Source organism: Sciurus vulgaris (genome assembly GCF_902686455.1).
Source record: "Sciurus vulgaris genome assembly, chromosome: 14".
NCBI classification, from domain to species: domain Eukaryota; kingdom Metazoa; phylum Chordata; class Mammalia; order Rodentia; family Sciuridae; genus Sciurus; species Sciurus vulgaris.
The window spans coordinates 98,595,681-98,618,087 of record NC_136475.1 but is presented as its reverse complement, the minus strand read 5'-3'; the positions used below and the strand labels follow the sequence as shown (position 1 = coordinate 98,618,087).

At 56.3% G+C, this 22,407-nt stretch overlaps 1 protein-coding gene across 2 annotated transcripts in view; it reads right to left on the bottom strand.

Annotated features, from left to right (window-relative positions):
• The window catches only part of PXDN (peroxidasin), a 76,408-nt gene extending 55,927 nt beyond the window's left edge, over positions 1-20,481 (bottom strand). For both annotated transcript variants that reach the window (XM_079110555.1, XM_079110556.1), the window contains exon 1: positions 20,155-20,481. In XM_079110555.1, coding sequence (XP_078966681.1) covers positions 20,155-20,354 — 200 coding nt within the window. In that variant the 5' untranslated portion in view covers positions 20,355-20,481. The remainder of the gene's footprint in view (positions 1-20,154) is intronic.
• Positions 20,482-22,407: the final 1,926 nt, after the last annotated feature.

Here is a 22,407-nt window from a genome sequence, read left to right as displayed (position 1 = left end):
GATGTGTGAGTGCTTCTCATTGAGAGGGCTCCAGATCATGGAGTGCTCCACAGGGAGAGGGCTCCAGATGATGGAGTGCTCCACGGGAGAGGGCTCCAGATCAGTGAGTGCTCCTCAGGGAGAGGGCTCCAGATCAGTGAGTGCTCCTCAGGGAGAGGGTTCCAGATCAGTGAGTGCTCCTCAGGGAGAGGGCTCCAGATCCTGGAGTGCTCCATGGGAGAGGGCTCCAGATCAGTGAGTGCTCCTCCTCAGGGAGAGGGCTCCAGATCATGGAGTGCTCCACGGGAGAGGGCTCCAGATCCTGGAGTGCTCCACGGGAGAGGGCTCCAGAATCTGTGAGTCCTCCATGGGAAGCACTCTGGCTCCTGAAGTGCGGGAGGCCCTGGCAACTCTGCCAGTCCTCAGTTGCACGTACTGCCAGTCTTGAATTCCAGGGAGAAGACCATTGGGCGGAAGAGGCGATGAATGCTTGGGACACACCATCAGAGTTGTACTCAATGCTGCCCCAGCGCTGGAGCCCAGCACCTGGAGCCAGTTTCCGACCAGCAGCGGCACAGACATGGGACCTGCTCCAGCAGGGCTCCACCAGCATCTGCCTCCATCAGCATCTCTTTCATCAGAGTTTGCTCAGGGATTAGGCCGCATAAAATGAGGCCCTGCTGCCTGGAATAACTGGCAGGGAGGCCTGGACACTCAGGCAGCCTGGCCCTCACGTGGCCCCTGCACAGCAGGTTCCCACTGCACTGGGAGCCAAGAGCCACGGCACAATGCTGACCACTGACCTGCTGTAGCTCCCCAGCAACTGGGCTCTGCTCTGAGCTGGAGTCAGGGCAAGCCTGAGGGTGGGACACCAGACTGCCTTCCCGTGCTGCCAGAGGGGCCTCCCAGCTCCCCAAGGCAGGATGCTGAATCTACTCAACTAGGCTGTCTTCAGGTATCTCTGAAATCTGGTTGGTGAAAGTATTGAAGAGGAAAGCAAAAGCAGGAGGCTCTTCAGTACAAATTTCCAAACCAAAAAGGAAAGTGTGACCAGCCAGAGGGCAGATACTCGACTGAGGAAGAAGACAGGGACGAATCAGGCAGAGACCTGGGCGGGCCCCTGCAGAGGCCGGGAGCTCTTGATCAGCCACAGAGAAGGAAGGGGCAGCTCTCTGGAACTGAGTGACACATTTCCTTCTTAATAAGTTGCTGTCATTTGAGTTTGTGTCATAGCATTTAAATAATTAGAACATTGTAAACCTGGTTCTGTTGGATTTAACTTTCCCCTCCATCATGAGCTGAACTGTGCTATTAACATAAAACAAACACATCTGTGTCTTCCACGTGTCAGAATTTATAGAATAAAGATAAATTCACAGGCTACCTCACTTTCAGGGGTGGCAGTTCTCAGAAGGCTCATGGTCACCTGGTAGCCACGAGCCAGGCAACCGCAGGCTCCTTTGTTCCAGTGGTGACCATGGGCATTTGTGGCACTCGAGTCACACGTCACACTTCACGACTGTGCACCAGTAGACTTCCTCCAAGTCCATTCGATCCTGTCCCAGAAAGCTCCCCCACAGGGTCCAGGCGAGAACAGCAGTACCAGGGGAAGGGTAGGGGAAAGGGTCCCATGCTCATTTTCTAAGTAAACAGGAGTCCCAGCACACAGCTGCACTTGAGCCTGAAATCCAGGATTCCCAAATAAGAGTGCTGCAAGACGTAAGCAGGCAGCATGTCCTGATCAGAAATAGCCAAGAAAACATGGAGTCGGGAGCAGAATCTTGCAAAAGCGGTCCCAGGCGGCAGGAAATGGGAGCTCGGCTTGTGCTGAGAAACTACAAGTCTTCCTGTTTTGAAAACAGGACACAGGTGCACAGTGACCATGTTCGATTGAAAGAGCACACCAGGGTATGGGTGGGATGTCCACTCACCTCTGGGCAGAGCAGCCCAGAGCGGCCTGCCCACTCTCTGGGCGGGTGTGGCTTCCAGCTCCGCGGCCTGTGGCAGCCAGACAGGCTCCGGACGGCAGCCGGGGGAAGAGAAGTCAGGAACTGTGGCGCACTGGCCAGAGGCCGGGGCACAGGTGGCTTCGTCTCCTGCCACGGCCACTTCTCTCCCCACCTAGGCCTGCTCTGAAGGCCCTGCATACAAAACTGCCCACTGAAGGCCCTGCATATAAAACAGGTGTTCAAGGAGGTCAGGGACCTACATCCGCGAACGTGTTCGCGACCCGTTTTCTCCAGGCGAAGTGCCCTGGGCAGGTCTCACCCTTCTCCCTGCTGGCCGGCAGGGTTGGCCACAAAGAGTCAGGGACAGGCCTGGGCTCACTCCGGCCTGGCTACCTATCTGACCGACATCCAGCCTTGACCTCCCAGAGCTCCAGTTCACCCAGGAGATGAAGGTGAAGGTGTCACCTGCCTCACGGGGCAGGGTGCGGCCTGAACGAAACGAGATCCGCCACGTGCAGAGCTGCGGAGGGGGCAGAGCACACCGTGGCAAGGCTGGGCTAGCAGGAAGCCGTGTCCAGGAGCGAGGCACTGGCACGCAGCCCAGTGGCGGTCCCCTTAGCAGCAGTGACACTCTGAGCCCAGGACCATGTCCCCGGGCTTGCTGTCCTGAGTGACCTGCAGCATGCCTCTGCCCCTTCTCCATCCCACAGGGACACCAACACCCCCAGCATGAGGCCGAAAAGCGAGCAGAGGACACCCATCTCCTGTCCATCATCTTCCACCAAGTGGACAGTTCAAAGTTCAGAGAAGTGAGCTGATTCTCCTGGAGTCACACAGCCCAAGGGTAGAACCAGGAGGGGGCTTCACCCCTAGTCCCTGAGCCCTAAGACCCCTTGCTGGCTTGGGCCCTGCACAGGAAACTCCCACAGAGGCTCCACAGCGCCCACCCTGACTTGGCCGAGACCCTTGCCTGGATGGGAAGACGGAGCTGTTCTGATGCGGACTCTGCCGCGAGATGCTGACACGGTTCCCAGGTGGGTGAGATCGGGTCCCGGAGGAAGGGGCTTGGCCTGTGGGCAGTGAGCCGGTGCCACAGCTGCGGCCTCCTCCAGGGCTCTGTCCTCTCTGGGGCACCTGCAGTCAGCTAGAACACCACGGAGGTCTAGCAGCTGCCCCCGGCTCCCGCGGCAGGGAAGGCAGGAGTAACACACGAGAGGGACGGTCCCCACCGCCCGCCCCACCAGCCCCGTCTCTGTACCCTCCTCCTGGAAAACAAACTCCAGACCAGAGACCATCCCCACTGACCCCGCGGGACCCAGGCAGACGGCCGAGGGAGAGCTTGTCTGTGGAAAGGGACTGTCCCTGGAGCAGGTGTGTCTCTCAGTCACCAGGCCGCCGGTCCACTCCACCAACCTCCACAGGAATTCACTGTGGGAAGCCCAGGCACTGACCAGCCGTGCTGATCTGCCCTGCACCTGCCACGCTGCCTGCCCCACTGGCTGGCCCTAGCACATGTGCACCGTGCCACCTGACCTAGTGCTCCATCTGCCGCCGACCTCTGCAAACCCACAGGCAGCCGGGCCCTCCCTCTGGCCTCCTCGCCCGCCCGTTATCCTGGGGAAAGGCCCTGCACTGCCCCAGCACTGCCCTAGGAAAGGGTGCAGGGCCTGTGAGGGCCACACAGGCAGCCCCAGGGCAGCAGCTGACCAGAGGCGTGTTTGCCAGGTCAGAACATGGCCAGAGAGGAGGGCAGAGAGCGCAGGGGAGTCCTGACTGTCCACCTCCATGATAAACACTGTTCCACACCTGGCCGGCGGCAGCCCAGGTGAAGACAGCAGGCTCCAGGCCCCTTCTGAGCCTCCCTATGCCCATGGTGCTGTCAGACTCCTGCTGACCCTGAACCGAGTTCAGGGCCCTCCCAGCAGCCCGGCAGGACTTTGCCCCAAAGAGGAATTCTCCTGACGCCAGCAAAGTCCCTGCAGGTGACTGAGCTGAGTACGCAGTGCTGATGGCAAAGTCCGCACACGGCGAACAGCAAGACCCAGACCAACAAGAGCAGGACTGGGCTCCACCATGCTGATGGCCAGGCATGGAGGAGGGAGCTGGGACGCAGTGGCTGCACACAGCTGCCCTCCTGCGTCACTGGCACCAACACACTCCACGCCTGCCCTCCCGTGGCACCGGCTCCCGGGCTGCACAGGGAGGCGGCCAGCGTCTCCTCATCCCTCTCAGACCCCAACCGTCAGGACCTCCCTGGGAAGGCCCGGCCGGCAGCAGGGCAGCAGTGGAGGCCCTGCAGGCTCCCCACGGGGCCCTCTCAGTGAGAGTCCCTGGCCAGGAGGCTCAGGGTGAGCGCTCGAGGGAGGGGCAGTCTGTGACCCTGCCACAGTGCCGGCCTCACAGCCCCAGACCTGGCCGACACTCCCAGCCTGCACGCTAGGCCAGAGGGGATCCCAGGAAGAGGGGTGCAGGCAGGCGTGTGAGCCAAAGGCAGGACCCACCAAAGGCCCAGGGTGGAGTGCTCATCCTGGCCCCTGCCCTGCCCCTGCATGGCCCCCCGGGCTCAGTCTGCTGCCATGTCTGGAAAAGGGGACCAAGAGTGGCCACTCAAGGTCTGTGACGGGGATGCCTGAGGCATCCGCAGTGCAGGCTGGTTATGATAGGACTCAGCAGGGGAGGACCCTGGACTGAGCAGGGGAGAGGACAAGCTGACTCTGCAGAAAGACCTCCACATCCACCAACCAGGACTCAGAGGGGCCCAGGCAGAGACCTGCAGACACAGAGGTAGGTGCCCGCAGTGGCGAGCACACAGAGAAACCTGGCAAGATGCGCACAGGCAGAGATGAACGTGCCCTGGGAGGGCCCGGTGCCTGCCAGCCTCTCATGTGAACAGGTAAATGATGAAGAACCGAGTGACAGATGCGCAGGGAGGGAGAGGAGGATGCTCATGGGCCAAGGGGACGACTGCAGGTGACAGTTCTGACATACTGTTAGGATATTGCTCCAGGAGTGGCTTCTGTAACCAGAAGAAAATAATCAACTTTTTATTAATAAGAAGAGAGGGGTCTCTCTCTTCCCTTCACTAACTGTGTTTCCAGCCTCTTTTGAGTTCACGAAATAAAAGCTCTTTGCACGACTCCTGTGCCGCATGGGAATGGGGCGGCTGAGGCAGGCCCCCGGGTGCTCTCTGCCAGACGTGCCCCCAGCAGCCTTGCCCTGCTCCAGTGCCACCTCTCTGCTGCCCAGCCACTCTGCTCTCCAGGCCCCTCTGGACCCCAGTCTCTGCTTCTGGCTTCAGCCCCCCAACCTGCTGCTGGATTTCCTGGCTCAGGTTACCAAGAGGCACCTTCTGTGCTGGGCTGAGCCTGACCATGAGTAACTGACCATGGATAGCACATACTGTGCTGGGTCAGGGCCCAACCAGACCCTGTCAGCTGGCCTGGAGGGCCAAGTCATGTGACATACCAGGTGGACACTGTTAGTCAGGGTCCCAAAGTCACAGCCAACAGGATGTGAATGGACAGTGTGGAGAGGAGCGAGGGAAAGGGGACACAAAGGGCAGGAGGAGAGGAGGCCGAGGAGGCTGGCTCATGAGCAGGAGCCTGGCAAGTCAGTATGTGCTGGGCGTGCAGGCAGGGACCCAGGAGGACCTGCCACAGCAGTTCAGGTGCCAGGGCTGCCGGCTGGCAGAACCCGCCTGCTCTGCTGGGGGTCCACCTCTGTTCTACCAAGGACTTCACGGATTGGATGAGGACACCACATTATAGAGAGCTGTCTGCTTGGCTCAGTTTACTGATTTAAATGTTAATCTCATCTTTAAAATACCTTTCCAGAGATACCCAGAATAACCTCCAACCCCATAATGGGAGCTGTGGACCACCTACATTGGCCCTAAAATTAACCCTCACAGGCCAGCAGCAGAGCTAAGGCAGTACCTTCCCATCAGAAGGCAGGAATGCAGTGGGCATGCGGAGATGAAGCAGCTCACTGCAGGGAACACTGCCACTCACAGGGACCACATCAACAGAGGCCACTGCAGCAGAGACCCACGGACAGATCAGCCAAACCAAGGAGCAAGCCGAGCCCCTGGTGCTCACCCAGAACCCAGCCAGCTAGCAGGAGGTGGGCCCAGCTGGGCCAGTCACACCCAAGAAGTAACTGACCTTGGCTTGTTGCTTTTCTAAGTCTCAAGTCAGGCCAAGAGTGTTTTAATTAGCTCCCCCGAGGAAATGGTCATGAGAAGGAATCCAGTGTCTGCAGCTAACACTGAGCAGCTGAGCTGGGGGCTTCCCGCTCCCCGGACTCAGTGCTTAGGAACGTGGGAACACAGCCCCAGCCAACCACAAGGCAGGACAAGGGGAAACATCTTGTGTCAGAGAGGACTTCTGAGGACGCCCTGAGATAACTGCCAGGGCAGCTCCCAGAGACACCCCCAAAGGGAGCCTCCTCAAAAACAAAGTGGATCTTGGCCAAAATGGTTCCCAGGAAGTTCTCTACCTGCACCACTGTGCTCCCTGTTTATTCCCCATCACCACTGAGTGTTCCCTGTCCTGACCCTCCGTCAGCAGGCCCAGTCCACTTCCTGCCCACCGCTGGCCAGCTTAGTGTCCCTGTGGCCACACAGCCCTTACCAATGAGGACAAGAGAGCCTGAAGGCAGCGCCCACAGTGTGTGGGGCGCCAGACACTAGCCAGGCACGACCCTTGGGAAAACTGGAAAAAACAACCAACCCTTTCCTGTAGAGCTTCATTCCTCAGGAACCAGCTGAAAAACATGCCAGACCCAGAGGACCTCACAGCAAAGAGAGGGCTGCTAAGGCTGAGATGAGTAACGAGGAAGCGGGACCTTACAACACAGCATTCTGAGCTGAGGAGAAAGGCGTCTGGGTCTACTGATAGAGCTCCTTCCGCAGGCGTCTCCTCCTGTCTCCCTGTAGCTAGGCACCAACCTATTCCTAAACCATGAAGAAGGCAGGAAGGGAAGAGACACAAGTATGGCAGAATGGAGCACTTCCACCATCACAGGGTGCACTCACAGTCTGACCCCTCCTAACTGGGAGCGCCCAACAACAGGGGCTGCATGCACCAGGGACTGACAGTTAACAAGGACCCCAGTGTGACAGACAGGTGGATACAGGGTGGATGGGTGGGCAGATGTACGGATGTATGGGTGGGTGCTTCAGTGGGGGGGTGGATGGTTGGATGGATAGATGGATGGACAGATGGGTGAACAGATGGATGGATGGAAGGATGAATGGATGGATGGATGGACAGATGGGTAAGTATCTGAGTATGTGGTATGACTGGGAGGATGGAAAGATGGATGGATGGATGGGTGGATGGATGGATAAAGAGAAGGATATGTGGGTGGATGAATGGATGGTTGGATAGATGGAAGGATGTGTGGGGTGACTGGGAGGATGGACAAATGGATGGATGAATGTGTGGATGGATGGAAGGATGGATGAATGAAGACATGGATGGATGGGTGGGTATGTGAGAATGTGGGGTGACTGGGAGGATGAACAGATGGATGGATGGATGGATGTGTGGATGGATGGACATATGGATGGACGGATGGGTGGGATGGTTAATGGCTGGGGTGACACACACAAACTTAAAAAGGTTACACAATAAGAAACACACACAAGAAAACAAGCATTCAATGTGCATGTTTGTCCACTGTTGCCATGCCAACATAAACATCCCATGTCTGAAACACTAACAGTGATGACTAACTATCTACTTTAATAGCTACTCCTCTTTCAGAAGTATTTCAGAAGTATCTGCTTTACCCCGGGAAGCAGCAACCGTCACCTCACCCACTGCGCCCGGCTGTGACCACGATGGCACGGGTGAACGGGGTCAGGCCACTCCACCACAGCAGAGAGGCTCCCGCGACCCCAGACCACGCGGCTCTCCTGCGACTCCGAGAGAGGAGACTGCCTGCCTACAAACTGCAGTACAGAAAGAGAAGTAGGAACCTGAGAGTCCAGTCAGTGCTGAGGTCAAAGGTCCACCTCTCCCAAGGCCAGCCTCGTTAAGGGTGAGCCTGGATTTCCAGGTTCTGCCCCTCATGCCGAGTCAGGGAGTTGCATGAGGTCTACGCTGACGCGGCACGTTAAGAAAGGAGGCTTTAAGGAAGGGGCTCTGGGAGGGAAGGGCAGGGCACCTGCAATTATGGAGCACTCCCTATGTCCCTGCTCAAAAGGAAAAATCAAACGTTTCCAAACATCTGCTTGGGCTGCTGGAGAGAACTGCCAATCTGACACACTGGGACTATACTTGGTGGACTTCCTGTTTGCATCTTAAGCCTCCTCTTAATTAAAGTCAGCTCCTGAGATCAGGCGAGGATGGCGTCCTACAGGCACCCGCCACAGCACCCCTGCCACATCCAGACGCCCCTGTGCCCACCCTCCACGCCCTGCACGGGGCACCCCCCTCCCCCCCGTGGGATTTGTCACATTCACACTTGCCTTTCAGAGCAATCCAGAGTTCAGCAACATCGGCCCGCAGTGGACACACACCCACAGCGCCAGCTGCATCTCAGGAGGAACACACATTCACTCCTCTGTCCCCCACAGATGGGCAAACAGAGGCTCTGAGGGGAGGCCCAGGAAGCTGCGTCCTGCCCATCCAGTCCTGAGCCGCCTCCTCTGCCACACCCTTCATGGAGTCCTGCCTCACCTTGGGAAGAGCAGTGGAGTGACCCACCATGGACCAAGCCTCTGGAGCTAACCCTAACACAACCTTCCTGCCTCTAAGCTGTCCGCGTCAGGTGTTCTGGTCACAGCCACACATAGCTGACCAATACAGCTTCCTTGTGGATGAGCAGCTTTGCTCTTGGCCGTGCATTCAATGTTCACAATCAACAACGAGCAGGCACAAGGCACACACAAGAAGATCGTTTATGGGTTGCTGATAAAAACTCTGAGACCAGAGATGGACAGAGCCTCAACTGCAGCTCCTCCAGCAGCAGGGGCTCAGTGCTCCCCCATTCAGTGTCCCAGAATGTGACTCCAACAGGCAGCAAGAAACAAACGCGAAGATCAACCTGGAGCAGAAGGCAGGGCGCAGAGCTGCCTGATATCCAGGGTCTTCTCCCTGCAGGTTCTTCAGCCTGGTGTGACCACTGTTCAGCAGAAGCAGACAACCATGGGGCAGAAACCACACAAGAAACATCCATGCAATGGGAACCATAGGGCCACAGAGTGAGGACTGAGCTGTCCACCAAGTGTGGTGGTCAGTGTAGTTCTCAGGGCACACAGAGCCAAGGCATCTGCAGGGAGCCACCCTGATGACCACAGACAGCTCACCAGGCAAGCTCAGCTGGTGCCGAGACAGTGTCCCACACCAGCGGCATGGTGGCCAACCCACACTCACCCTCGCCTGCCACAGGCTCACCCCGGGGGATCTGTGCTGCTAACAGTGCAGACGACCAGGCTCAGCTAACAGGTTTGGCGGTGCTCAGGACTATTCCACCCAGGACCCAGGCAGGAAGTTAACTCCGGACCCCACAGGATGCCTACCAGGATCCTTGGTGTGGATTCAAGCCTCGGAGGTTATGGAAGCACACTCTGAAATAATCCAGAGAGACACAGACAAGACAATGCACACAGATGCACCCTTGTTTACAGGAGGAAAAAACAGAAACAAGGAAATGACCTGTAATACACGTTCCATAGGTAAATGTGGCAAATCCAAACAAATAGATACTACGCGGCCACTAACGGTAAGGACACAGGAGCCAGTGCTGATGCTCAGTGGCTGCACTCCCTAGCACACCTCAGATCCTATGTTCCACCCAGCACTGCAAATGAAAGAAAAAGACAAGGGTCCTGTGTGCAGCTCCAACACTGGGCACCCATTACCACAGCACGTCACCAGGTTGCAAAGGCACAAGGGACACGGCAGGAGTGCCTCACCACCCCGGCATTGATATTGATCGACACAGGCAGGGATCTGGGGAAAAGCCCAACAGGCTGACACTTTGGTCATAGGAATGCGATTCATTCGTTCTATCTGTATTTTCAGATCTTTCCACTATGCACATGTACAACATGCAAACAAATTTTTTTAAAAATACGTTGCAAAAGATAAATAAGCAGGATGGTGCAATCAGTGGGTCAGAGGGCAGGCTTCGTGGTTCCTCAGCTTGAGGCCCGGAGCACAGGCTGCTCAGCCCTTGCTTCAAGCCAGGAGGCCACTCTGACACAACTGTGCCGTGGCTAGGGCGGCAGGAGGTGGGCGCGACGAATGCAGGCCGCACGGCTCCCTCCCAAAGTCCCTTCAAGGCGTGCCCACGGCAGACCGCAGCGGGTGAGCAGGAAGAGCGGAGGCCCCTGGCGGCAGGCAGAGCGCATCCCTGGCACACGGCAGCAGCAGACGCACAGTTCACACCTAAGCAAGACTGTTCAGCCGCACAGCCGACCCGAAAATCAGGGAGTCCTGGCTCCCCTCACCCTTCGCCACCCCACCACCACCTTCACAAATACGCAGGCAGGCCGACGCCAAGCCCACAACTGACGCACGCCTGCAGAAACGTCCTCGGTGAGCAACCAGCTGGACCCACGGGTCCTGCCACGGAGACTACCTCAACCAAACACAGCTCATCGCATTGGGTGGCTGCCCATCAAGCATGTGCCTTTAGTCCCCAGACCAGCAGCCATGCCCCTCTGCTCACCAGGAGGATGGCTTCCCATTGGCTCTAGTGCTTGTGCTATTTGCAGCCTCCCACGTCAGGAGCTGAGCTTGCAACGGGTAGATGGTACAGGCAGTCCAAGGCACAGCAGATGCCAAGGGAGCACCCACAACAGGGCGAGCAGGGGGCCTCCCAAGGGGAGTAAAGGGCCCAGAGCCATGGCACACACACCCCCAGTAGCACCCTGCCCAGGAGAGTACAAACGGAGAAGGAACTGGTGGAGGCAGCACGGCCTGTGTTCTGCTGAGCCCAGCATGGCACATCCCTTCTGTGGGCACCTGTTCAGGCCTCTCCTAGGGCCCAGCCTCTAGGCTGGACATGAGACCAGACACAGTGCCCACACTCCCTCTCCCCTCCCACGGAGGCCCGGAGGCCAGGGCTGAGCATGGCGAAGCTTCAGATGGAGCCGGGACACTGTGTCGCTGTCAGAGCAAACATGGTCCCAAACAGCTGGACGTGAACAGTTGGTGACCACTATGCAACCTGCCTTTGTGGTCAGCAGGCAGCCATGGACAAAACAGAAGGGACATTCGTGGCACACGCTACCACAGGCTTCGGGCAGAATCTCCGAGAAGAGCCACCAACCCAGAGCAGCCCGACTCCCCACACGATGTGGCCACAGGCTGGTCACCGCTGGCACAGCACTGAGCAGAGGTCCCACAACGCAGCAGCAGCATGCGAGAGGAGCCGAGATGGCCTGGGCCAGTCCTGCCAGAGCGAGCGCAAAACCTGAGCAGGAGAGCTCAGCAGCAGCCATTCTCACTTCTATATGTGTACTACGCCTCCCTGCAGAAAAACCTAAAGAAGGCTAAAAAATAGCATTTAAAACGAAGCAGGAACTTCGGTGTCCAACAAGACAGAACAGCAGAGGCAAGAAAGGCTCCGCATGTAGGACATAAACACCTGACTCAGGCCATGGGGGCACTGTGAGGAACAAACCATCCTCAGCCCTGCCCAAGACACAGGCAGGAGCCCTGGTCACCTCAACAGAACTCCAGGACCTGCCCAAGACACAGGCAGGAACCCTGGTCACCTCAGGACGGAACTCCAGGACCTGCCCAAGACACAGGCAGGAGCCCTGGTCACCTCAGGACGGAACTCCAGGACCTGCCCGGGAGACACAGGCAGGAGCCCTGGTCACCTCAGGATGGAACTCCAGGACCTGCCCGGGAGACACAGGCAGGAGTCCTGGTCACCTCAGGACGGAACACCGGGACCTGCCCAGGAGACACAGGCAGGGGCCCTGGTCACCTCAGGACGGAACACCGGGACCTGCCCAGGAGACACAGGCAGGGGCCCTGGTCACCTCAGGATGGAACTCCAGGCCCTGCTCAAGAGACACAGGCAGGAGCCCCGGTCACCTCAGGATGGAATCCAGGACCTGCCCAGGAGACACAGGCAGGAGCCCTGGTCACCTCAGGATGGAACTCCAGGCCCTGCTCAAGAGACACAGGCAGGAGCCCTGGTCACCTCAGGACGGAACCCCAGGACCTGCCCAAGACACAGGAAGGAGCCCTGGTCACCTCAGGACAGAACTCCAGGACCTGCCCAGGAGACACAAGCAGGAGCCCTGGTCACCACAGGATGGAACACCAGGACCGGCCCAGGACACAGGCAGGAGCCCTGGTCACCTCAGGACGGAACTCCAGGACCTGCCCAGGAGACACAAGCAGGAGCCCTGGTCACCTCAGGACGGAACTCCAGGACCTGCCCAGGAGACACAAGCAGGAGCCCTGGTCACCTCAGGACGGAACTCCAGGACCTGCCCAGGAGACAAAGACAGGAGCTCTGGTCACCTCAGGATGGAACTCCAGGACCTGCCCAGGAGACACAGGCAGGAGCCCTGGCCACCTCGGGAGAGAACTCCAGGACAAGCACTAAGCATATACTTGTGAGCACCCAGGAGACAGAGTGGACAGGACTGCAGGCTGGGCATCGGCTACGCACCTACAGGCACATGCATGTCGGGAAAACAAGAGCGCCCGGTGGATCAGAGATGGCAGTGCCCGACAGGCAACACAGCGCCTGTACCCATCTGCCAGACTGGAGACCCCTGGACTCACAGTGCACCAGGCATGGCGTTGAAAGAGTCTTGTCTCAGTCACTGTGGGACATGAGGATCTCATCCTGAGGACTGCTCCAACCCTGCTTCCAGTCAGAAAGAACCAGGCTGTCTCCACACGGCTCAAATGCACCCTAGAACAAAGGTCAAGGAGAACGACCGGATGCTAAAACATGGGGTGCTCAACAAGAGGGAATTCACAGTGTCAAGAACCTAATAAAAAGCTACCAAGCATGAAAAGAGGCAGGAAATAATGACCCATAACTAAAAGAGGAAAACACACAAACCAACCCTGAACTGATGCAGATGTTAGTGTCAGCAGACCAGGAATAACGATGGTTATTAAAATTGTATTCCACAGCTCTGAAACATGAAGCAGAGACACCCAAGGTCTGTTCAAAGGCCCACATTTTCGAAAGATGAAGACTGATCTGAAAAATATGAGACTAATAGCGAATTCGATATTGCAGAGAAAAGACCTGTAATTAACTGTGCAGACGTAAGAGCAGAAACTACTCAGAGTGAGGCACACAGAAAGGAGAGGTGGAAACTGCGCTACTCATGAGTGAGCTGCATTAACAAGCACACCTGGCACCTTCAGAGCAGAGTGGGCAGAGGGGGGTGCAGAATACATGTCTCAGGAATCAGCACCCCAAAGCTTCCAAGGTGGTGAAATTAAAAAGTCGCAGATCTAAGTTAAAAACCACAAATGAACAAAACCCCACGTGTGAGGAGCGGGAAGAAAGCCACACCAAGGCATATCTCCCCAAACTGCAGGAGGAGGGGTCCTCAGGCCCGTCAGAAACCGAGGTGGGCGCAGCTGCCTATCCCCGGAAACGGAGTGAAAGACAGCAGAGCAGCATCTCTAAAGCAAGCGCCAGAACCTGCCACACTAGATATCACTAAAAAATTAAGGTAAAATAAACTATTTCTCGGGCATAAAAAAGCTGGACGCGTTCATCCCAGCTGAGCTGCATGTCGGGAAGTCCTCCCTGCAGAAGGAGGAAATGCACTCCCACACAGGGAAACGCCATCAGGCAGAGCTGGGAAACTTCCTGCTTATTTAAATCTCAAAAAGGCAACTGAATGTTTGAACCAAATAATGAAAATATAGTGTGGGTTGTAATAATGTAAAATTAAAATGTGTGAAGACAATAGCACAAAGGTCAGAATGGAGAGGAATGATGTGTCACTGCAGGCTCTTCTGAGGCTCAGCAGCAGCATTTGAAGCTAAGCTATAGTAAAGCACAGGAGGGTGTTACAAACACTGACGCAGCCACTACTGTAACAGGCTTACAGAGGATGACCAATAAAGAACCAAAAATGCAGTAATTATTAACATGCATTTAATGTCAAATACAGAAAAGTGAAAAAAATAACAGATGAGACAAATAACAAGAGGAGAGATTTACACACAGTCCTACCCATTATCACATTAAGTGTGAACAGTCTAGAGATCCCAATGAGAAGGCAAGGCCCATCCACATGCCGCCCACAGGGACACAGAGGCACATCAGGCTAAGATGGAGGGTGGAAGCCCACATGCAGCTCACGCTGACTTCTACAGTGGAGAAGCAACATCGGTATTGGACAAAGTAGATTCCAGAGCAAACAACATTACCAAGAATAAAGGAAGGGTCTCTTTCATCAAGAAGAGAGCATGATACATGAGGAAAAACTGCAAAAACTTCAAGGAGAAAAAGGCAGATTCACAGATATACCAGAGATTTCAAAAATCAGTGGAATAAGTTGTAGGAGGCTAAGGAGGGAGGATCACAAGTTCAAGGTCAGTCTCAACAATTCAGCAAGACCCTGTACCAGAATAAAAAGGACGGGGGCTGTGGATCAGTAGTAGAGCATCCACAGGTTCTGAAGGGTTATGGAAAATAATCTTCCTACAAGAGAGACCTTCACCTGCCCAGGAAAAACAGAGGGACAGTATGACTCGGGAGGAGGGAGGGAAATTAGCCGAACACTAAACCTCTCCCAGTACCTCCTTTCCCGGTAACAATGGGTTCCAAGGGAAAAAGCAAACTTCCATCCCTTCCTGGGTTCACCCCCAGCATCTCCACCAAAAGCAAACATTCACCCCTTTCAACCACAATGGGTCCTGGAGGGAGGAGGCAGATACTGGAACCTGGGCCCTGGACTTTTGCCCTTCCCCACTGCAGGTGAGTCCTGGAAAGAGAAAAGCAAATAGTGAAGCTCCAGGTAACAATGGGTCCCAGAGGCAGGAAGATAAGCAGTGAAAATCGAATTCTGAGCTTTTCCCAGTGACAATGAGTTTCAAGCTTTTTACAACTGTCTTCCTAAGTTAAAGCTTTAACCTGCACACCCAGCCCCTGACTGTCCAAACTGCACCCAGAAAATGAGCGCTTCGGAGCTTGATCGATTGACTCCGCTGCAGAACAAAGGAAGCTTGCGCCCGCGGCTTGCTTCCCCTCTCACCTGCGACAACTGTGCACTCATTTGCTTACAGGTTCAATTCCCATACTGAAAAAAAATGGCAGAACACATAGACGTAAAGAAGGAAGGCACGGAAGATCTGAAGACGTCCACCAATTCAACCAAACCGACGTCACAGATGCTCTACCCAATGATAGCAGAATACGTTTTTATAAAAGTGCACATGGAACATTTCCAAAATAAATCACATCCTAGCCAAGAAACAAGTCTTAGTGAATTTAAAAGGATTTAAGTTTATGATTTATACTCTCTGATGATGATGGAATTAGATGAGAAAGCAAGGGCAAGAGGATGTCAGGAAGACCCCCAAATATTCAGCAACTAAACAGTGCAACGATAAGCACCCCCAGGTCAATGAAGAAACCGAGAGGAGAATCAGAAAGCATTCCAAACACAGCAAAAAGGGAAACCCTGTCCATGGCTCTAGCCACCAGTCAGAGAAGAAACACCAGGAACCCATGACCTCATCTCCCACCTCGGCGAGTCAGGAGGACAAACGAAACCCAGGCAGAGGAGGAAGGGCCGGGCAGGGCAGAAGAAGCCGAGTCCAAGGAGGGACAGAGAGGAACATGGACGTGCCTGAGGCTGGCTCTCAAACACCAGCACAGCAGAGACCTGCAGACCACCGCCTGCAGCAAAGAGAAGGAACAACGCCCTGGTCCCAGGGGCCGACTCTGACGTTGCTCAGGGTCCTCAGTCTCAGAAGGCAGCAGGAACTGCTATGAGCGACTTCTTGCTGGCGACCCCAGCATCTCCTGTGACATGGACGAGGCTCTGGGTGGGAGCAGATTCCAAAGCTCGTCAAGAGCAAACCCCAAAAGGGCTTTGCCAACGGAAAACCTGAAACTGCAGCTCAAAATCCTTCCACAGCCATAAGCCCAAGACCAGGGGCCTCACTGGGGAACTGGACAGCAGGCCAAAGGAGGGAACGAAACCCGCTCTCCACACCCTCTCCAGGTGAAGGGAAAGGAGCAATGCCCCCCATGCCTCCAGGAGGCAAAACCCCCCTCAGATGCCACCAGACAAAGGCACGGCAAGAAAGAAAATGGAAGACCACCCTCCACGAGCCAGAGGCAGAATGGCAGAAACACCAGGAACCAGTGAGGGAAGAGCTCATCACTAGACTGTGGGGACACACTCCAGGGACAGAGGAAAGAAAAAACTGCCCAGCGCACCAGCAGAGCCTGCACCTCTACAAACCTCAACTGTGTCTTGACAAGTCCTCCTTCCCCTACGTACAAACTCACCCTGAAGGTCAGATAAAGTCACAGCCTAGGGTGAGCTTCCACTGCAGACCTGGGCAGAACAAAAGGCAAGGTGACCTGAGGGCTCCGGGGAGGTCTGAGCGTGGCAGGGCTGAGCGGAGTGGTTACCAAGGGGTGGGTGCCGAGAAGCTAGGAATAGGGCATCCCATCTTCTGGAGCGGATCAGCTAGAGGCAAACAGATCCAGAACAAACCAGCAGCTGCAGCAGGTGCACATCTGCAATCCCAGCTACTCAGTTACTCCAGAGGCTAAAACAGGAGGATCACAAGTTCTAGGCCAGAGAGCCCCGGTCACAAAATCTTAAAAAATCAAAAATAAAATAAAAAGGGCTGCAATGTGACTCAGTAATATAGTGCCACTGGTTCAATCCCCAGAGCCACTATACAAATAACTAAATAAATGAAATCTACAAAAGCAAAGCAGAGAAGCCCTGGAAACACAGGGCAGGTCTGCTTGTCCTTCTCCCAGTCTCTGATTTGGGGTCCTGAAGGTACATGTGTCCCCCTTCTCTGCCCTTAGGAGTGCTGGAGAGTGGGGAGAAGGCAGCCCTCTCCAGAGTGGAGAAACCAGCTAACACATAACACAGGTCCCTGGCCCTGACCTGGCCTCTTCTAACCGGGGTGGAGAATGCAGCAGGACCAACACCCGGAGGAGGTGGAGAGCCGAGGAATGCAGGACAGCTGTCTGGCAGACAGGGCAGGTGGCACCCCGGGGGAGTGTGCCAGAGAAGCTGCCCGTGGGGCCCCTTGGCCCCCTCCAGCACCGTGGTTTCCGCCACAGACTGGGTTTGGGACAAACGCCTGGTTTTGAAGTGGTCTGAATTGCCGGGTGGATGCTAGCTTTGCAAAGTCAATTCCTATGACCTCAGCAGTGGAGGCTGCAGGGAAGAAAAGGGAGCTGGGAAAAGAGCAAGGTAGAGGGCAGAGGCCCCACTGACCACAGGAAACCGCACTATCCATGTAAATGTACTCCCAGAAACCTGGGGCTGAGCAGAGAAACAGAAGGGAGCAGGGTCAAAACACATGCTTGGTCCCGATTCCACCTTGCCTTCCAGTGATGGAGTCAATGGCAGACCTGAGTCAGAGAATCACGGAAACCAGCCAAGCACCGCACGGTCCTGCGGAGGTGCACCCGGCAATGCACCCAGGACTCGGAGGCCCAGGGCCCTGCTGCAGTTCACTGACGCCACCTCATACCTGTGGCAGAGGGAGCTCCCGGCAGTCCAAACCGGAATCCCAGGGGGCCTTCCACCCACTTTCCGAAGCCCTAAGCCACGTGTGAGACAGTCGTGTTGGCCTGGCCAGCACACGCCCCTGAAACGGGGAGAGGGCCTGGGACTCACGGTCTCCAGAGGCTCTGATTCAGTCTCTTCCAGAAGCTGGGTGAAGGGGCAAGGCAAAGGTGGACGACCCAACTGACTATGGGACCAAGGTCTGATGCTGACCTTTTTCATGTCCCCAACGTCTACCAAATAGTTATTTAAAAAAGAAAACAAAGTAACAGCACGTACCAGAGTGCAGACAGCTGGCAGAGAAGCTGCAGTAAGCGGGGCTTCTGCGTGTGTCTGTGCCCTGCCAAGGACCCACCCACGCCTGCCCCCCCGCCAGGCATGACACCAGGGCAGCCTCCCCTTCCTCCCACTTCCCCAGCCCACCCCCTCCTGTCCTTCCCAAAGCCTGCCACCCCACCATACCACACATCCACTTGTGCACACAGCACACAGTATATCTCTTCTCCCAGAGATGTCACCTGCTCCGGCTCTCAACCGCAGTCTGGGTTCTGGCTCCCGGCTCTAACCTCTGCCGTGTGCCCATGGTTGCGGCCACAGGGGGCTGTGCACAGTCCCAGTTTCTGGAGTGGTATGAGGGCACTCTGGCTTCACCCAGACTCTGCTCAGTGTTTGAGGGATTTCATCAACCTGGTATCTATGCTACTCACCTCACAGAATCAACGACACCAAATGCTACCATTTCAATCATTTTGAAAACTCCAACTGCCATCCAAGTATGAAATAAATTTCTGCAAACGCACCCTTTCAGGAGATCTCCCAAGCGTTGACTGTGGTGTAAGCTTGTCCCCCTGAATCCTGCACACATCTGGTTATATTTTTGTTAAGGACCACACATGTGCAGCAGGGCAGAGAATTCCACTTTTCTCCTACAACACACATTTTGAAATAGTGTTCTTTTCAAAAAGCAGTTAAGATTTGGGAAGAAACAGAAACTATCAGGCTCTGATCACATGTGAAAAATGGTTTTAGGATCCAAGTTTCTCCCACTGACTCACTAAAAATTAATTCAATTATCCACATTGGAGAAACCTCACTCTTTCCCACCTAAGTCCACTGCTTGGATTACTACACCCTCTTAGATACCTGGCCCTTGAAAGGACAGTCTGTTTTAGCTCTTTGGAGCACAGTCCCTCCCTGGGCCTAACAGCCCTGCACAAAGCTGCCTGCCTACCCATGGCCCACCAGGAGAGGTAGGCCATCAGCCTACTTTGTTTTCGAGGTAAGAAAGCTAACCACCCACTTCCTGAACAGTTCACTCAAACTTTTACAACTTTTGCAGGCTCTTCAGTGGTGCCAAAAGTCCTCCAGTTCATCCAAGAAAAGTAAAAACTATTTTTGGCATGCAGAGGGCAGCTGTAGGAGGCTGAATAAAAGTCGGCGCCTAAAATGAATGCCTGCCTCTACAGAATCTGAATTTTTCTAATTCAAGTATCATCAGAGCACACCGAGGCCTGCAGCGAACTCTGGTGGCACTGGGCCCCTAAGAAGCAGGCTGCGCAAGAGGTCGAAGATTCCTTCTTAGGGAAAGGTGGCGTGGAAGTTCGTGCCGGTTTCTCTGGTGGTTGGAGAGGCCCGCCAAGTAAGTGATACATTGTATCTATTTGAATGCCAAGTATCCGGGAAGTTCAAAACACCAGCGAGCAAGGCCGGGCCAGACTAGGAAAGAAAGGAAGGACGCACTCTGGGCAGAAGCGCTCTCTGAACCCCGATTCCCATTCCGTCTTGGCCCCAGATGCCCCAGAACTCGGTCATCCGAAAGGGGGCTCTCCTGGGACCACGGCCGCCAGGTTCTCTCTGGAACCAGGAAAAGCCCCAGACGAGTCCTGTGACCCGTGGCCTCAGGGTCTCACGCCTGGGACGGACTCGGGGACACGGGTTGAGTGGCCGTGGTCGCGGGAACTGAAGCTGCACGAGGGAGGTTTCCCGCTGTGGGCCGGGGACTGCACTGGGGAGGAGGTGGGGGCTGCGGAGCCGGTAACAGGAGCAGCGGGGAGGAAGGGGGCCAAGGAGAGGCAACCCGGCCAGGGGCGACGCCAGCGGAGAAGGGGCCTAGGGGGACTGAACTGGGGAGAGCGGAGAGGAACAGCGGGGGACGGGCCTGCGGGGAGGGCGCGGGAGCCGCGCGGGGATTTCCCGGCAGCTCCCAACCACTTCTCAGTCCAGCCCGGGATTCCGAGTTCTGAACAAAGGCGACTCCGGAGGCCCCGCGCTTAGGGCTCGGGTCCGCCCCTCGGCGTCCAGGCCAGGGCGGACAAAGGCCTGGCGCGCCCAGCGCCGGGTTCCCCGACGCCTAGATCACCACGTCCGCGGCCCCACGATCCCCTGTACTCCTGAGCCCCCAAGCTTCCCGCGCTCATTGATCTCCACGAACCCCACGAAACCCCATGTGGGCACCCAACCCCACGTGTCCCGGATCAGCCCGGCGTCCCGGGCCGCACTCACAGGATGGAGGTCTGCGGCGCCACGGCCGGCACGGCCTCCAGCAGCAGATGCATGCAGCGCACCGTGGTGCGGAAACACAGACAGCGGCTCGGACAACCGGCTCCCGGCTTCTGGGCGACCACCGCCAGCGCCCCCCAGCCGCAGCACAGCAGGAGCGCCAGCAAGCAGCGGCGCGCGGGGCCCGCGGAGCGCGCGGTCATGGCCGACGGTGCGAACCGAGGCTCGCTCGCACCGACCTACTGTGGAAGGCCCGGCGCGTCCACCGCCGGCTCGCGACTGAGCCAGCCTGGCGGAGGCCCACGTCCCAGCTGTGCGCGGGGGGCGGGGGGCGCCAGCTGTGCACATGCGCGCCGCTCCGCCCTGCCCCCTCTGCCTCGCCCAGGGCGGGGGCGGGGCGAGGACCCGAGACAGCGGCGTCGTGCAGCTGCGCCCCTTCCCCGTAGCCGGGACGCGCGGCAGAGAGCAGCGCTGTCAAGATTCGGTGGCCCGCGCAGGAGCTATGGGCACTGGGCGCCTTAGGTGCCCAGGAGAGGGTCGCGAACCGAGTTTGAATTCTCGATTCTCCTCCGGAAACCCGGAGGACTCAGCTAAGTTCCTCCACCTTTCTTAGCCTTTCCTCCTTGTGTGCAGAAGGGGTTTGTTGTTGTTGGCGACGTTACTGTTTTTTAACACTTTTGAGTGTTTAATATGTTCCAGGCACAGTTCCAAGCGCGCTCTTGCGCTCTCTCCTGTCCTCATACCCACTCCCACATAAAACCATTTAACTTTCCTCATTACTTTTGGGGAAACTGAGGCCCCACCCCCAGGGGCATGAAGGGAGACAGGCGCAGTCGTAGGTTTAGAAGCCAGGCTGCTGGCTCCCTGAGACCTCTAGCCTCACCTGTCTGCCTCCTCCCTGCTGTTAGAATGGAGGGTCCTTTGGAAGAGCCCTTGGCCTCAGCAGGTGGCTGTTCAGTGCAACTGGCAGGGAAGGTTACTGTGGACACACACACACACACACATGCACACGTCCTGCAAAGGAGGGACGTGCGGAGGCTCACACGCACGCCCAAAGGCTGGTTCTAGCCCTTGGTACATTTCTCCCTTGGTTCTCACAAAGATTCCTTCTCACCATTCTAAAGAGAGAGGCCTGGAGGCCAGGCAGTTGGCCCCAGTACAGGGTCAATAGGTGCCAGACTCAGAAGTAGAACCTGGCTCTGTGCTGGCCTGCCACTCCTGTGTTTCTGCTGGCACAGGTGTTCTGTACACTGGAGGTGTGCTTCTGGGGGCCCAGCCTCTGGGAGCAGTGGAAGGGTGGGGTTCAGCCCAGGCTCTCTCGGGAAGATTCAGGCACATCACCTGCCAGACTGCACCTTCTCGGGACTGAAGGGTGTTGGCAGGAAGCTCCTGTTCTTAGCATGTGGATCCCTCCATGGCCTGCACACCTCGGACCACCCAACAAGTATTCCAGGAAGAGCATTAAGAACCCATCGAGAGCTTTGATTCCTGTCTCACCGCAGCAAGCATGCATTCTGCTGGATCCCACCCCGGCTCCAGGACAGCACCTCAGAGTGTAAGGGGCAGGAGGCTGGACCAGGGGCATCTCAGAGGCTGCCCACCCAGCAGATCTCAGGTTTGATGCCTTCCAGTCACTGTGGAACCAGGGCTGCATGCAGGAATAGTTTTCCTTGGTTTCTATGTAGACAGAAATCAGGGCAATGTGGTGTCAGAAGAGCAGGCCTGTACAGCAAGCAGACTGTGATAGGACCCTGATGATGACCACCTGCAGCTCATGCAGACCCCACATGGAGGGCCCAGTGGATCCAGCAAGACCGCCTCATTCAACACCAGCTGCAAGTTCAGGGTCCCTCACGCATCCCATCAACTGGTTAGGGAGGAATTCAATGGCTCCCATGCTCCCGTTCCAGCTGGACAATTCACTGGAAGTACTTACAAGACACAGGGAAGAGCTGGAGTCCCTGTCACCAAATTATTATGAAGGATACAAATTGCTACCTGCTAAATACAGAAGCACAGGGTAAGGCCAGGGAAGGTTCCAGATACAGAGCCCCTGTGCCCTCATTGTGGAACCAGAATTCTCACTGCACACCACCCCGGTAGCTCCACTGAGCACAGAGTCCAGAGTGTGTACTGGGTTCAGCTCCAACAACAGCATGTTGAGTGACTCTCCAGCCACATGCTGAACTCAGCCTCCAGCCCCTCCACTACCAGAGGTCAAGGCCTCAAAATCCCAACATTCAAAGTCCCAAGGCC